Source organism: Pteronotus mesoamericanus, unplaced genomic scaffold (assembly GCF_021234165.1).
Source record: "Pteronotus mesoamericanus isolate MK-2021 breed Mesoamerican mustached bat unplaced genomic scaffold, CSHL_Meso_final contig_130, whole genome shotgun sequence".
NCBI classification, from domain to species: domain Eukaryota; kingdom Metazoa; phylum Chordata; class Mammalia; order Chiroptera; family Mormoopidae; genus Pteronotus; species Pteronotus mesoamericanus.
Genome location: NW_026555060.1, coordinates 6,440,765 through 6,454,047, shown reverse-complemented (window position 1 = coordinate 6,454,047; position 13,283 = coordinate 6,440,765). Strand labels below are relative to the sequence as shown.

General features: G+C 38.6%; 1 protein-coding gene across 1 annotated transcript in view; it reads right to left on the bottom strand.

The window, feature by feature from the left end:
• FRAS1 (Fraser extracellular matrix complex subunit 1) overlaps positions 1-13,283 on the bottom strand; it is a 422,802-nt gene that overhangs the window by 81,555 nt on the left and 327,964 nt on the right. Inside the window, exons 38-42 of the mRNA XM_054591913.1 lie at positions 12,247-12,494; positions 6,688-6,836; positions 6,204-6,366; positions 4,493-4,628; positions 901-1,091 (exon numbers count right to left, since the gene is read on the bottom strand). Of these exons, the coding sequence (XP_054447888.1) occupies positions 901-1,091; positions 4,493-4,628; positions 6,204-6,366; positions 6,688-6,836; positions 12,247-12,494 (887 nt within the window). The remainder of the gene's footprint in view (positions 1-900; positions 1,092-4,492; positions 4,629-6,203; positions 6,367-6,687; positions 6,837-12,246; positions 12,495-13,283) is intronic.

The following is a 13,283-nucleotide window of genomic DNA, read 5'->3' as shown; positions in this document are numbered from 1 at the left end:
AATATCATTTAATATGTCTCCATCTCTAATTCCCAATCAAAATGGTTAGTTTCAAAGGAGAGCAAGTCACACAAACAAAATGTACCCCTGAAAAGAAACGGGTGGACATTCTACACAAATCTTCTTCATAGGTACAATGATCATATTTTCCAGACCAAAAATACGTATATGTGGTTAGACAGGCACAAGTAGATTTGGGGGATAAAAGGGCACATTATCTGAACTCAGAATGGTCTTTAAAATCCCTAAGCATATCACGGTAACTATGGCAGGGCACCACATTTGAAAGTGTGGGTTTTTAAAGTTGTCTCCCTGCCCTTATGCCAGTGCTACTTCCATCACTGTCCCTGAAGGGTGCTGAGGGTACCACATGTTTTATTTTCTCAAGGCAGAGACTATTCTATTCTGAGTTTTATCTTTTATGTCTCTCCCTGGGGTGGTAGAGCAAGCCTTATGTAGTTGCTCCAATGAGAATAAATACAGCATCAAGGAACACATTCCTTTGGTGTTATAATTTAATGAATAAATGCATTAAAAATTTAAGAAAAGGTAAGTATGCCTTAGAATCACATACAATAATTTCAGGGAAAAATTGGCATATGTTAGTTTGCATCTAAATATGAGATTGGCAAGGTTTCTCTGTCAGACCCTCACCAACTGTTTTCACACAGAAAGAATAGATTTCACCCAGAAATGAGAGTTTAGACTTCCAAGTCAGATCACCCCTAAATGCCAGTCTTAATTCTACAAATTTCCTGTAGGTTAGGGTTATTTTTTTAAATTAACCTCTAACACTAAAGGTCAAATTCAATCTTCTTTGCTTTTGAATTTATGTAAAGCTGTTTCATAGTGGGATATTATGGTCAAAGGCCCAACTCTCCCAACTTCCAAAGTCTTTACCTCAATGGTGATATTGATGCTGTGGATTTCTGAACGACTATTTCCATCACTTACATAAAAACTAAAAATATCATGGGTTGGCTCAATGCTCTCATGAACATTCTGAAAGTAGTAAATGTAGTTTTCCAGGACATCTTGAATTGGGAACGATGCCTCTAGGTCACTGGTAGTTCCAGGGCCAAAACGATCACCTGCATCAACATCAACAGAGAAATTTTACATTGATCCATCAATCCCTGCTTACTAAGCTGACTAGAAAACATGGTGGCATCATCAACAAAAGAAGAAAGTGTGTCTGAGCATAAAAGTCAGGGAAGGGAAGGAGCAGAAGACCAGGAATCAGAAGACTTGGGGTTGGATCCCAGCTTCCCCACTATTTCTCACCTATAAATGGATATACCTGCCCTGCTGTTTCCATGGGGAATAAATTGAGATAATATGCATGAAAACACTCAGAATGTTACTATTCTATATAGCACAAAATTAGTGGCTGTTTTGTTAGAAATCTTTCATAAAATAAGTGCTGGGGCAAGTAATGATGCAATAGCAAATGTTCTACCCTAGGCTTTAGTCAATTTTAAGATCACTCTACTTGGTATATCCTGCAAGAGGAACCCTCTTTCTCTACATAAGCAAAGGTTAACTGCATGCATTTTAATGTAACAAACATTCCCTTAAGCATGTTTTCATTTGATCTCTCAGTTCCTTAAGAGAACTTCAGCATGGGTCAGACCTCAGACCCTGGGATGGTCCACCAGGGCTACTGTGATCCTCAAGGACCATTCCGAGCTTCATAGGAAGTGCTGGCTCTAGTTAACTCTTCCTTTCATCCCAACCCCAAAGACTGTAAAAGACCAAGGGGAAGAGTAAGTACTTTCTACATGATGGATGACTTGACTCTTACTTAGTCTGAGTCTCTATAATTGATCAATTTCAAATTATCACATTTTCTTCTTAAAAAAAAAAGAAAAAACAACAACAACAAAAACAACCCTGTGCCTTCAAACATTCACTGGACATATCAGCAAAGGAAAGTATAAACAGAGGATCTGAAATCAGCAAGGCTTTCTCTCTCCTTCTTCCATAGTCCTTTGCAAAGATCAGGTCATATATAAAAAGCCATTGACTTCCTGAACTGTAGAGAAGGTCATTTTTTGTTGACTTCCCAACAGAAAAAATAGGAATTAAAAAGGTTTATTTATAATTTGTTTGAGTTAAGAACTCAAGACAAATATTTCTTCTTCAATGACATAAATTTTTTAAAAATTTTACTCCCTCAAATTTGATATCTCTTGTTGCCAGAAGCATATAGGAGTCTAATCCCTATGATATACAGTTCAGGGTTCCCAAAAGAAACTCCTATAATTCTTTCAAGTTCTTATTTTCTCTTTCCATTATCATTATCAATGTGAGAAATGTGGCTTCTTTATTTGGGTATTTATAGCATAAATAAAGTAAATAATGCCTAAAAATATATTCAGATAGAATAATGGCATTTTCTGTCACTGGAAAACAAGCCATTCAACAAGTGAATCTGTCACTGAAGCTTTTAGTATCAATTCCTCCAATTTTTAAGTTACACCTTTTACTTTTTTCATGTAAATCATTCTTATGTGCTTCCTTTCCTTCCTAAAAGGAATAGGCCTTCTGCACATTATATAGTTCTCAATGTGAGCAGGCTTGTCATGACCATCCATTGCTGCACTGTAATGGAACACAGTGATACCCTAGAGGTAATCAAGGTGGGCCCTGTCCTGTTTGTGCTGGTACTGAGTGTATGTAGATCCCACGCTGTTAGATTTTGTACTTCACAATATAACTATTCTGTTCGCTGTTTTGCTGGTAAGAAGTTTAAGCTCCTCCTTCTAATGGTTTTAAAAGGACATTCTTCTGATCAGCTGGATTTGAAATCTAGGTAGCTAGTTTCATATATGTAAAACAGACTCGGTTCTTAATACCCATGGAGAAAAAGTGAGGTCCTTAAATGACGTGCCTTGGGACAGTTATTTGTGCCCCTGATCACCTCTTCCTTACTTTCAGGTTCAGGCTAATGCAGAGCAGCTGTTTTCCAAGTGTGGCCCTCGGACCAGCATGGATGGCATGGCCCACAAGTGAGGGAGAAGTGCAAATCCTGGCCCTCACAGGCCTCCTCCAGCAGGAGCTCTGGCGTGCGGCCCAGGAAACTGAGTTTGCACAAGCCCTCCCTGTGAGTCTTACGGACATTAAAGTTGGAGAACCATTTTTAGGGAGGCTGATTTTGGGACCAGTGAAATATTCCTCTGTATATATTCCAGGTCAATGGAAAACTGTGTTAGGAAAGCTTAATAAGACACCATCTGGCAAGAAGAGAAGGCCAGGGCATCCGTCCCATGCTGGTTCCCCACCCTTTGCCCATGCTTGTCTCTCTGCGAGAAATGTCATTTTCCCTCTGCTCACTAACCCTTCAAGTTCCAACTTAAATGTCACTTCCATAGGCTTTTCCCGGCCTTCGCAGGCAAAAGTAATTGTTTTGTCCTATATATCTTCTCAGTGCTAAGCTTCTTTCTTTGTCCTGGCCTTTCATGTATTGTGTAACTTATCGGTCTTCATTCCTGTCTCCCACTTGGGGCAGGGGCTGTGTTTTATTCATCTTTATATCCATTGTCTCTAGAATAAACATTTGTGGAGATAAAGCGAATTCAGTGATGAACAAATCTAAGCACATACCGAGGCAAGAGGGGGAAAGGACCCATTGTTTTCTACAGGAAACCATGATCGCTGCTAACTTTCTGGTAACCAGGCTCAAACCTCAGGCACCATGCTGGCCACAGACACCTTCAGTCAATGACCTCTCTGTGGGAGCCTCTGGCTGCACCCCAATTAGAGCCAAGTGCCAGCATTCAGGAATCTCACTGCAGAGGCAGCAGCACAGTAACCTGCCACGAGCTGTCTCAACTGCCAGTCATTGCAGTCCCAGGGGCCTGTGGATGGGACACATCTCGCTTCTCCTTCTCTGTGCTAACCACTAAGGGTAGTGGGCCCAGGGCAGATGGCAGGGGCGGAGGGACGTTGAGGAGAGGCTCACAGAGAGGCAAGCATGCATTTCGATTCATGCCATATCTTTAGAAAGAGCCAAGACATAAGCTATGGTTCAGCTAAACTGCAGCTGCCTCCCAATAATAAGACAGAAATTTTTATTTCTTTGACACACAATTCTGGGTGTAATCCACAAGGCCCCCCATCTCCACTGCTGGTGCCTTACTCTATTTTTTTTTCCATAGCATTGATTTACCTCCTAACATCTTACTCAATTTTCTCACTCGTTAGGTTTCTCATCTGACTGCCCCCCAGGATCTAGGGAACCATGAAAGTACTGGTTTCTGTCTGTTTTGTTTACTGATGTTTCCCTAGTGCTTAAAAAAGTGCCCAGCACATGGAAAATGCTCAATAGCTTTCTGTTGAGTGGATGAAACCTTCCTTCCTCCCATTCCTTTGAAATGGTTCCATTCCTCTTTAGTTCCCCATGTCCTGGTTTAATCGGAGGCAGTTAACTCCCTCCCCCACCCTTCTTTTCAGGTTTGAAAGAATTCTACAGCAAAGCTCCTGCTGGTACCTGTGCCTGTGTTCTCAATGCAGCCGAACTTGGGCAGAGCACTTAGTCTAATGATGGCATCTCCCTGGAGGTTGTCATGATCATCAGCAGCAAAGAAATGGTGAAATGAGAGTGGGGTTCTCCCTCCCTCGTCAACCTGAGAAAGAAAAGAATGCAGAGGGTCCTTGGGCGATTGCACATAACTGCGGGAAAAAGAACTGAATTGCAAAGTGCTGCCGGGGGTGACCTTCTGGCACCAATTTCACTTCTTTGAGGAGGCAGATCCTCTACGCACAAGATGAGGAATGAGCATGCTGGTGAAGTCAGGCAATCTTTCAACGCCTCTCAAAGCGACACTCAGGCACGATGACTTCTGTGTTTCCCTTCAAAGTCGCGCTTCCTTCAATGATGGATCTGGTTATAAAGCAGCCCTGGCCCATTCTAATCACTCAGCTCAGCATAACTGCATGACAGGATGGCTGCCTTCCTTCCATATCAACATTCAAAAGCCCGCAGCAAGACAATGATCATCCAGTCCTGCCTCGGACACAGTGAGGGCGACTGTCCTATAGGTGTTCCCATGCAGAATAAAAGTCCCATTTATTCTTTTACAGTATACATTTAGAGGTGTGCAGAAAGAAAGGGCTCAGCATACCTGAAAGCTAGTGCTTATCTTAATGTCAAAGAGGAAAATAAATCAGTGTAAGTAAAAGCGGTTGCTTGCGCTAGCTTCCTCCTTTAGGGCCGTTTTGCATGCTAACTCTACAACTGGAACCTGGTGTTTTTTGCTAGACTTCTGGATATGACCCAGGCCTTTCACTTTGAACAACTCTTGGCTGAATGTAGGAAGACCAACAAGTTACAAAGTGGAAGGTCACCCTGGCTTTGGGAATGGGGAAGGTACAAATGGCAGCCCCAAAGTGTGGAAATGGGAAAACAGGTGGAATATCATACTTATTTAGAAACAACTCAGTTTTATCAACTTTTAGTTGCTTGATGAAACCAGAATAACTCCTGAGTTTTTGGCATTATGGTGTGTATAGAGAGCAGGATGAGGACACTGAATGAAGTTTTATGGAATTTCCACAATGTGCCAGGACTGTACTAATTTTTTTAAATGCTATTTTATTAATCATCAGAGCACTCTTCTGGAATTACTAATATTTTAAAGATGAGGAAATTGAGGCTAAGAAAAAAATACATAATTGGTCCAAGGTCACTCAGCTAGTATGTAAGAGAACTGGCACGTGACCTTAGCTCTCGGTAACCTCATAATCAGGATTCATTATCTAGCTGTCCCCCTCCCCCACCTCCCTACCCCAAGGAACAGTCAACATTGTTTACAGTGATAAGTATCAACTTGACTTAAAGAGTGACTTGGGGGACATTGTTCATATTCCCATGTTTTAGTTGCAGCAAACATTACATTATAAACTCAAAGATCTATTCCATTTCTAATTGTATTCCCACTACTATACACATCTAGCATTTAGGTCTGGCACAATATTGGTTGACTAACTAAACAATGTAGATATAATTTGATTTTCTGCATGTCATTATTTTCTTACTTTTTGAAAAACTCATGATTGAAAAGAATGCATATCTTGATACTATTGCCTCAATATTTAGGGGGAAGAACTTGGCAGCCAATTTAGAAAGGGATCCTTTATTTACGGTGCCACAGAATTCCAGCTCTCTGCAGCACTTGCTTATTGGTGTGAGAGTTGTTTACCGTGATAAGGTCAGCAAAAGCAATGATTGGAGGTGGATTCTTGACAGGAGTGATCATGATGGTAAACATCTGGTGGTCCAGACGGTTGTGGTCCATATCAGACACAGAGAAATGGAAGCTATCAGTAATCAGCTGACCATCGGTCTCAAACACAGCTGAGTACCTATGGAGGCCAAGAGAAGAATTACCTACACTGAGAAACCGAGTAAGATGACTGTAACTTTGTTTGAAAATGGGGCCAGAAGCAATATAATCTTTCAAAGGATCTACTGGTTAATTGTCAACTTTTTTTTTAACTTTTCCCACATCCTTTAAAAAAATTATTGAATTTATTGGGGTGACACTGGTTAATAAAATTAAAAGTGTACAATTCTATAATGCATCATCAGTATACTGTATTGTATGTTCACCATCCAAAGTCATGGTTAACTATTTTAATACAGTCTTTAAAAATTCTTTCAAGTAATGCAAAGTGGTTACATACCTAATTTTCTTGTTGTTGATGTCTTCCATTGTGAAATTGGCAACCTCTGAGATTTCTTCCACTTCAGTTCCTAAGGTTCTTAAAAGAGTACCATACATGGGCAGAGATCTTAACTGAATCCAGATCGCTGAGTCGGGGGAAGAATCATCCTAATCAGGCAAATATGGGATAAGACGTGAATGCACATTTGCAGAAATAAATATTTCCAGTAGTTAAAGTGCTTCCTCCTTTGCTAATTGGAAAAATCTCTTTCCCTTTGTGATAAAGCAACACCATTTCAAACTGCATGAAAATCCCAGTACTTATTCCCCCTAAAATGCCTATTTGATAACCTCTTTTTTCAAGAGTAGCTCAAGAAAATAGTGGGGAAATTCACTTTTTGAGAGGGGCATAAAACAAGACACCCTATTGTTACTGTAAGAGCCACAAAGGGCTTTGTTTTTATTACAAGCATCTAGTGAAGAACAAAACATGGTCAGAGATGTAAAACATCTTTCTAACAACTCAGTAATAGGCTTCTTTTACAGCCTCTAAGGATGATTTGCTTTTTAGAAAAGTGTAAAATTCCCTTATAACATATAATACAATGATAATACAAAGAAAATTCTGAAAAACAAAAAGAATGGAAGTTACTTTCCTCAGCCAATGACTCATTTTAATGTTCAACATGATAAAATTTTTAGTTTATGGGAATTTAAGGAATGTTACAGATTTCATTCTATCAGAACTGAAAAGACCATTTCCTCTTTCTTCTGCATTGCTTACTGGGAAATCTGTGTTTTCCGTTTCTACATGGACAAAAATTGAATATCTTAATGAACAATTTCCTCTTTCTTCAAGGATATTTTTGGAAATATCTACAAGGTCGGCAGCATCTTCTTGGAGAGATTTCCTTAGTCTTTCATCTTTTAGGGCATTTGATGTGAACACAGGGGCACTTTACCCTCTGCCACAGCAACGATGAAGGTAAATATTGCATAGTCAGTGTACTTTCAAATGTGAATTCTCACAGCTCTACTGTATAGTTAGTGGAGACACTGGGTCAGAAATGTGAGCACGGATACACGATCTGGGGGCAGCAGGTTTTAATCAGTTCTCATTTCTAGCTCCGGAGGCCTTTTTAAGTTAGCTGTTCAGAGCCTCAAGACAAGATCACAGAACTTCCCATATTTCCTCCTGTCACTTGACACCAGCAAGGAAGGAAACCCAAATTCACTAAAGCAGCAAAACTTCAGAAAATCCTCCCTAAATTTATACTTTCAAAGTTTCCCTATTTTTCAACACAGGTTGTCAAATAAATGTGCAGGCTTCCAAAAGACTACCTTCTAATATTACTGTGAGTACTCCCTGAAAGAGAATTTTTAAAAGACAGCTGAGAGGTCAAAGTATTGTCTTCCAAGATGGTGATAAACTGCAGGACAGATCTCCTGATTCCTGATGAGAAGTATCTTCTAAATTCCTCATTGGCAAGTTTGGCAAAGAAATACTTTTTTCATGTCAGGCACATCTTATTATAATGTTTCAAATCTCAAATGACTGCTAGGTTTGAAAAAGTGTGAAATCAGCTATATTTTTTTTTTTTACTGAAAATGCTGCTATAATTTAAAGAAATTACTATTTTGGGATATCGAAGACACTATGGGTACAAAAATTTATAAGAATAGAGAGCTTGTTCTCATGTAACTTTCCTAGTTAAAGACCTCCTTACCCTTTTGCACAAACTCATATTTTCATTTTCTTATTATTTATAAAGCTACTGTTTTGCTGATTTGACATGAGGACTAGAATTTTAATAATTAATATTTGTCTATGTGTTTCTCCTTTATGCTCTCCCTGAGTCTATCTTTACCCTGGATCTTGTTTCTCATTTCCTTGAATTTCATAAAATAGTTTGGTATATTACTACAAAGTATTTTAGTTGTTTTTATACCTATGAAAAGGGAGTTAGACTCTCTTTTTGTGGGCTTTATTTTTCTTTTTGTGTAATAGTGGGCCACTAAGATCTATCAATATTGTCTGTGTAGCAACAGTTCATCGGTTTCAAGTGTTCTCTCATGTTCCACAGAGCATGCATATTACAAGTTATCTGTTATCCTGGCGATGGGCATTTGGCTTGTTTTGATATTTTTGCTCTTACAAACAATAATGCTATGAACATTCTTGTGCATATTCTTTTGGTACAAATGTGTAAGTTTCTCTTGGATAGGAATCTAGGAGGGAAATGGTTAAGGTATATGACATTCAACCTCACAAGACAATGCCAAATTCTTTTCCAAAGTGCCCATTCCAGTCTACACTTCCATCAGCAAAGTAAAAAGCCTCCTGTAGGCCCATTTCCTCCCCCACATTTGGTGTTGTCAGATTTTAAAATTTCTGTGAATTGAATTGGTATAAAATGATATGTAGCCTTATTTTGCTTTTCCTAATCACAAAAAGCTGACTATCTCTTAGATTTATTGATTCTATGCATTCATCTTCTGAAATTCCTGTTAATGTCTCTTGTTCATTTTTCTACCAGATTATTTTTTTCTTCTTCATCTGCAGATGTTCTTTATCTTTTCTTTGTTATTTTTGCTTATATGCAAATATCTTTGTTCAATTTTTAACTTGTCTGTTTTCTGTATTTACAGTGTGTTTTGGGAAACATATGTTTAATTTTAACATAGTCAAATGTATCAATCTTTTCTTTCGAATTAGCACTTTTTGTTCCTACTTTAAGAAATTTTTCTCTTTCCCGACATCCTAAAAAGAATTATAAAGTTTTGCTTATGACATTTAAGTACTTGGTTTGCCTGGAGTTAATATCTGCGTAGGGCGTGAGGAAGGAGTCCAAGTTCTTTTGTTTTTCCATACAGGTTCTCACTTTGTGCAGATCCATGTTTTAAATAGTCACTCTCATTTCCACAGATCTGGTTTGCTACATCTGTTTTATACTATAGTCCCATGTGCAGGTCTGTTTCTGGACTCTCCAGTACATTCCTGTGCTACACTGCTTTAAAGAGTTCAGCTTTATAATAAACCCAGATACCTGATAGGGCAAGCGCCTGCTCCCCTACCATTCTTTAGGAGAATTTTGGTCCTTTGTTCTTCTTCATATATTGTAGAATCAGCTTATTAAGAGCCATAAAAAGTCTATTGGGTTTTTGATTGGCTATCAGTTGCATAAAAGGATCACTTTTTGCATCATTTTGACACTAAATCTTACTCATGACTATGGCAAATGCATAATTTATTTAGTACTTTTTAAAATGTCTGTCAGTGAAGTGTTTTAATATTCTATGTAAAAGTACTGCCTGGTTTTTGTTATATTTTGTGTGATAGACATGATTTTTGTAATGCTATTGTAAATGGTATCATCTTTTTAGTTATATTTTACTTGGTATTTTTTGCTTATGCATAGCAATACTATTGCTTTGTTGATCTTCTGTTTTGTCTCTTGGTAAATTCTCCCTCTATTTCTAATACGTTATCAAGAGATACTTTTGGATTTTCTTTATAGTTAGTCATGGCATTAATTATTCCTAGAATTCACACATCTTCTGTTAAATTTATTTCCAGACATGTGTTATGCAATATCATTGTAGATGGTATATTTTGAATTATTGTAGTTTTGGCTGGTGCATATAAACACGATTAACTTTTTAAGATGAATCTTATGTCATCCTCCCCATATTACAGATAAAAAAAAACAAAAACGGAGCCCTAGAGAGTTAAGTAATTTGCAAAGCGTTATTATGCCAGTAAGTGGTGAGCTTGGATTGAAACCCATCTGTTCTAACTACAAAATCCATCGCCTCTCTCCTCCACTTGTTTACTTATAGTGCACAGCAAACTGTAAAAGAAACCACCATTAATAAACAAATATCACAGAATCCCATTTATGCCTTTTGTCTCTCTTGACATCTAATTAGTGAACTCTAATTATGAATAGACTCACCTGCTCCTATCTCTTTATATTGTTTCATTTATGACCAGATTTCATATGGTTTTTCCAACTTTTCTGGATGTCCACTACAAACTCACTAACTAAGCATATCTGGAGAAAATTTCCCCGTTAACCCTAAGTATAAAATTCTTCTATAGCCCTCAGAGAAAGTTAGTATATGCCTTAGCTAGTCTTTAGAATAGGCTATGCTTTCAGCAGGCTAGGATAGTTCTTTTGGAGTCTTTCTGCTCTTGTGGGTAAATTTACATTTAATCAATTTCTGAAAATGCATGTTCAGTGGCCAATGGGCTTACATTTTGATATGCAGCTTATAACATGCAGTTAATGGGTAGGAACTGCTCCTAGAGGGTAATTTTGGTCTGTCACATATTTTTCAAGCCTTGGAGATCTATTGATTAATTCTGTATTCATACATTTTTATGAATTCATGAGTTTCATAAAATTCAAGGCTATCACTGATGGTAAAAATCACCTGTCAATTAAAAAAAAGACTACAAAGTCAAAGCTGTTCTGAAACTGTAGTGGACCCATGAGAAGAGTCAGGGTGGAATGCAGTTTCCCATCATTTGAGAAAAGACAATCTGAGGGGAAAACTCTGTGCAAAAGCAATTGAAGAAATTGTTCCCAGGCCAATGCTTTATCTTTCATGCTACTACTCAGGACTAGATTTTATAGCCAGACCCTTCAGCCCAGAAAAGGATTACTTAAAACTGCACGCGCACACGTGTGTGTGTGTGTGTGTGTGTGTGTGTGTGTGTGTGTGTGTTTTAAGGCCAGGTCACTGGTTGGAATTTTAATACTAAGAATGTCTACCATTCAGATAATCATTTTTATTTTCAAGACATTTGTCAAATGTCTCATTATTATGTTTACATAGAGAGTTCATATCTGTTTACAACACACATAGCTGAAAAGTAGAATGAACTATCCTCATCATCATTAGGGCCAGAGGGTAAACTCAAAGAAAGAAGATGAGTTTAATGAACAAGGATCACTTATCAAGTTAAGGCCAAATGAGGAAAAAACAGTAACAAACCTAGAGTTCCTGAACTTTCCCTCAGTCCCCTAACCACCCTGCTCATCTTGAGGTGTGGAATGGAGGGTGAGTTAGAGCCCTTGCTTAGGAAATCCACCAGACAGGCACTGCCAGCGGGACGTGCCAGGCTCTGTCCAGAGCTGAACCTGAGACAAAAGCTGGTGAAAAGTGGGCTTTCTCTCGGAAAAGTGGGCCATAAAATACTGTTACCTGTCAGCCACTGATCAGGTTAAGTTCTTCTAAAATGCTCTTTCCAAACACATTATGGATGGAACTTAAAATATGGGGACCTGAGGTGCTTAGACATTGGCACTATTTCCTGTTGAAAATCACCCAGCCCTACACATACCCATTGTGTTTTCATGGTTCGCTCATTCCCTTGTCGGTTCATGAGACAACAAGAGCAGCTGGAATAAAGAGTGTAACTGTTCATAAGAGTAGAACTATAGAATGGTTGAGAAAAGAATTCTTTCCATGGCTATATGCCTAAAGCCCATTTCTTGGACATGGCATCGGTCTCCAGTCAGCCTGGTCAGAGGGTGCAGTGGCGAACGAGAGGACAAGTATAAGCACTTACGACATAAGCGAGGTGTGATCTAGTGATTACAGCTGTGCTTTTGCTAGCAACGGTGATGCTCAGAGAGGCACCAGCAGCCAGCTGAGGCCCTCGGTCCCCTGACAGTGACACCTCCACTCTCACGTCCACAGTTGTCACCGAGATGCCATCTGTGACAGAGATCTCCATGCCATCCTCCCGGGCAGAGGAGCCATCATGTAGATACCGCAGAACATTTTTCTGAATATCCTCATATGTGAAAGTGTCGCCTTTTAAGAATAAAATAAATTACAAAAACAATTACTTCTGGGAATGATGGTTTTCATTTATATAACACCTTTTATCTCAGGATTTCAAAGTACAATATATTTATAGGATCATAAACTCTGGGAGATGTAAGCTAATTAGTCCAGCCACCCACCCACTATAGGATTCCTTTTACACTATTTTTAAAAAAGGTATTTCACTTGTCCTTCAACACTTCTCAAGGTGGGAGGCTCACTGTTTTACAAGGTAGTCATTCCATGAAAGGCAGTTTTATTTTTCTAGAAATCTGCTTCTGTAAGACCCATTCATCACTCTTAGTTCTAGAGAATAAAGGACAAGCCTCTATTCTTTATAATAGTCCTTCTAATATCTAATCTTGATACTGAGAAGTTTTTGAAAAAGAAAATAAATTATGCTTAATGAACCTGTAAGAGGTTTGCTTTAATTGAGAGTATAACATTTTTAAAAAATTTAACCTAATCAACAAAACAAGCAAGAAAAATATAACCAGCAATACTGAAAGAAAAAAGAAACTGACCATAATGAGAGGGAAGGAGGGAGGGGGTAACGGGGAAGAAGGGGAAGGGTCAAATCAAGGAACATGTGCAAAGGACCCAAAGACAAAGCCAAAGTGGGGAAGGATTGAGGGTGGGAGGTGGGAGTGGGTGGGGCAGGGGAAAGTGGTGGCGGGAAAATGCAGACAAATGTATTTGAACAATAACAAAAAAAGAAATCTAAACCCAAACTATTAAGAGAAATGATAGAATAAAAGATGCTTTTGGAAAAAAAGA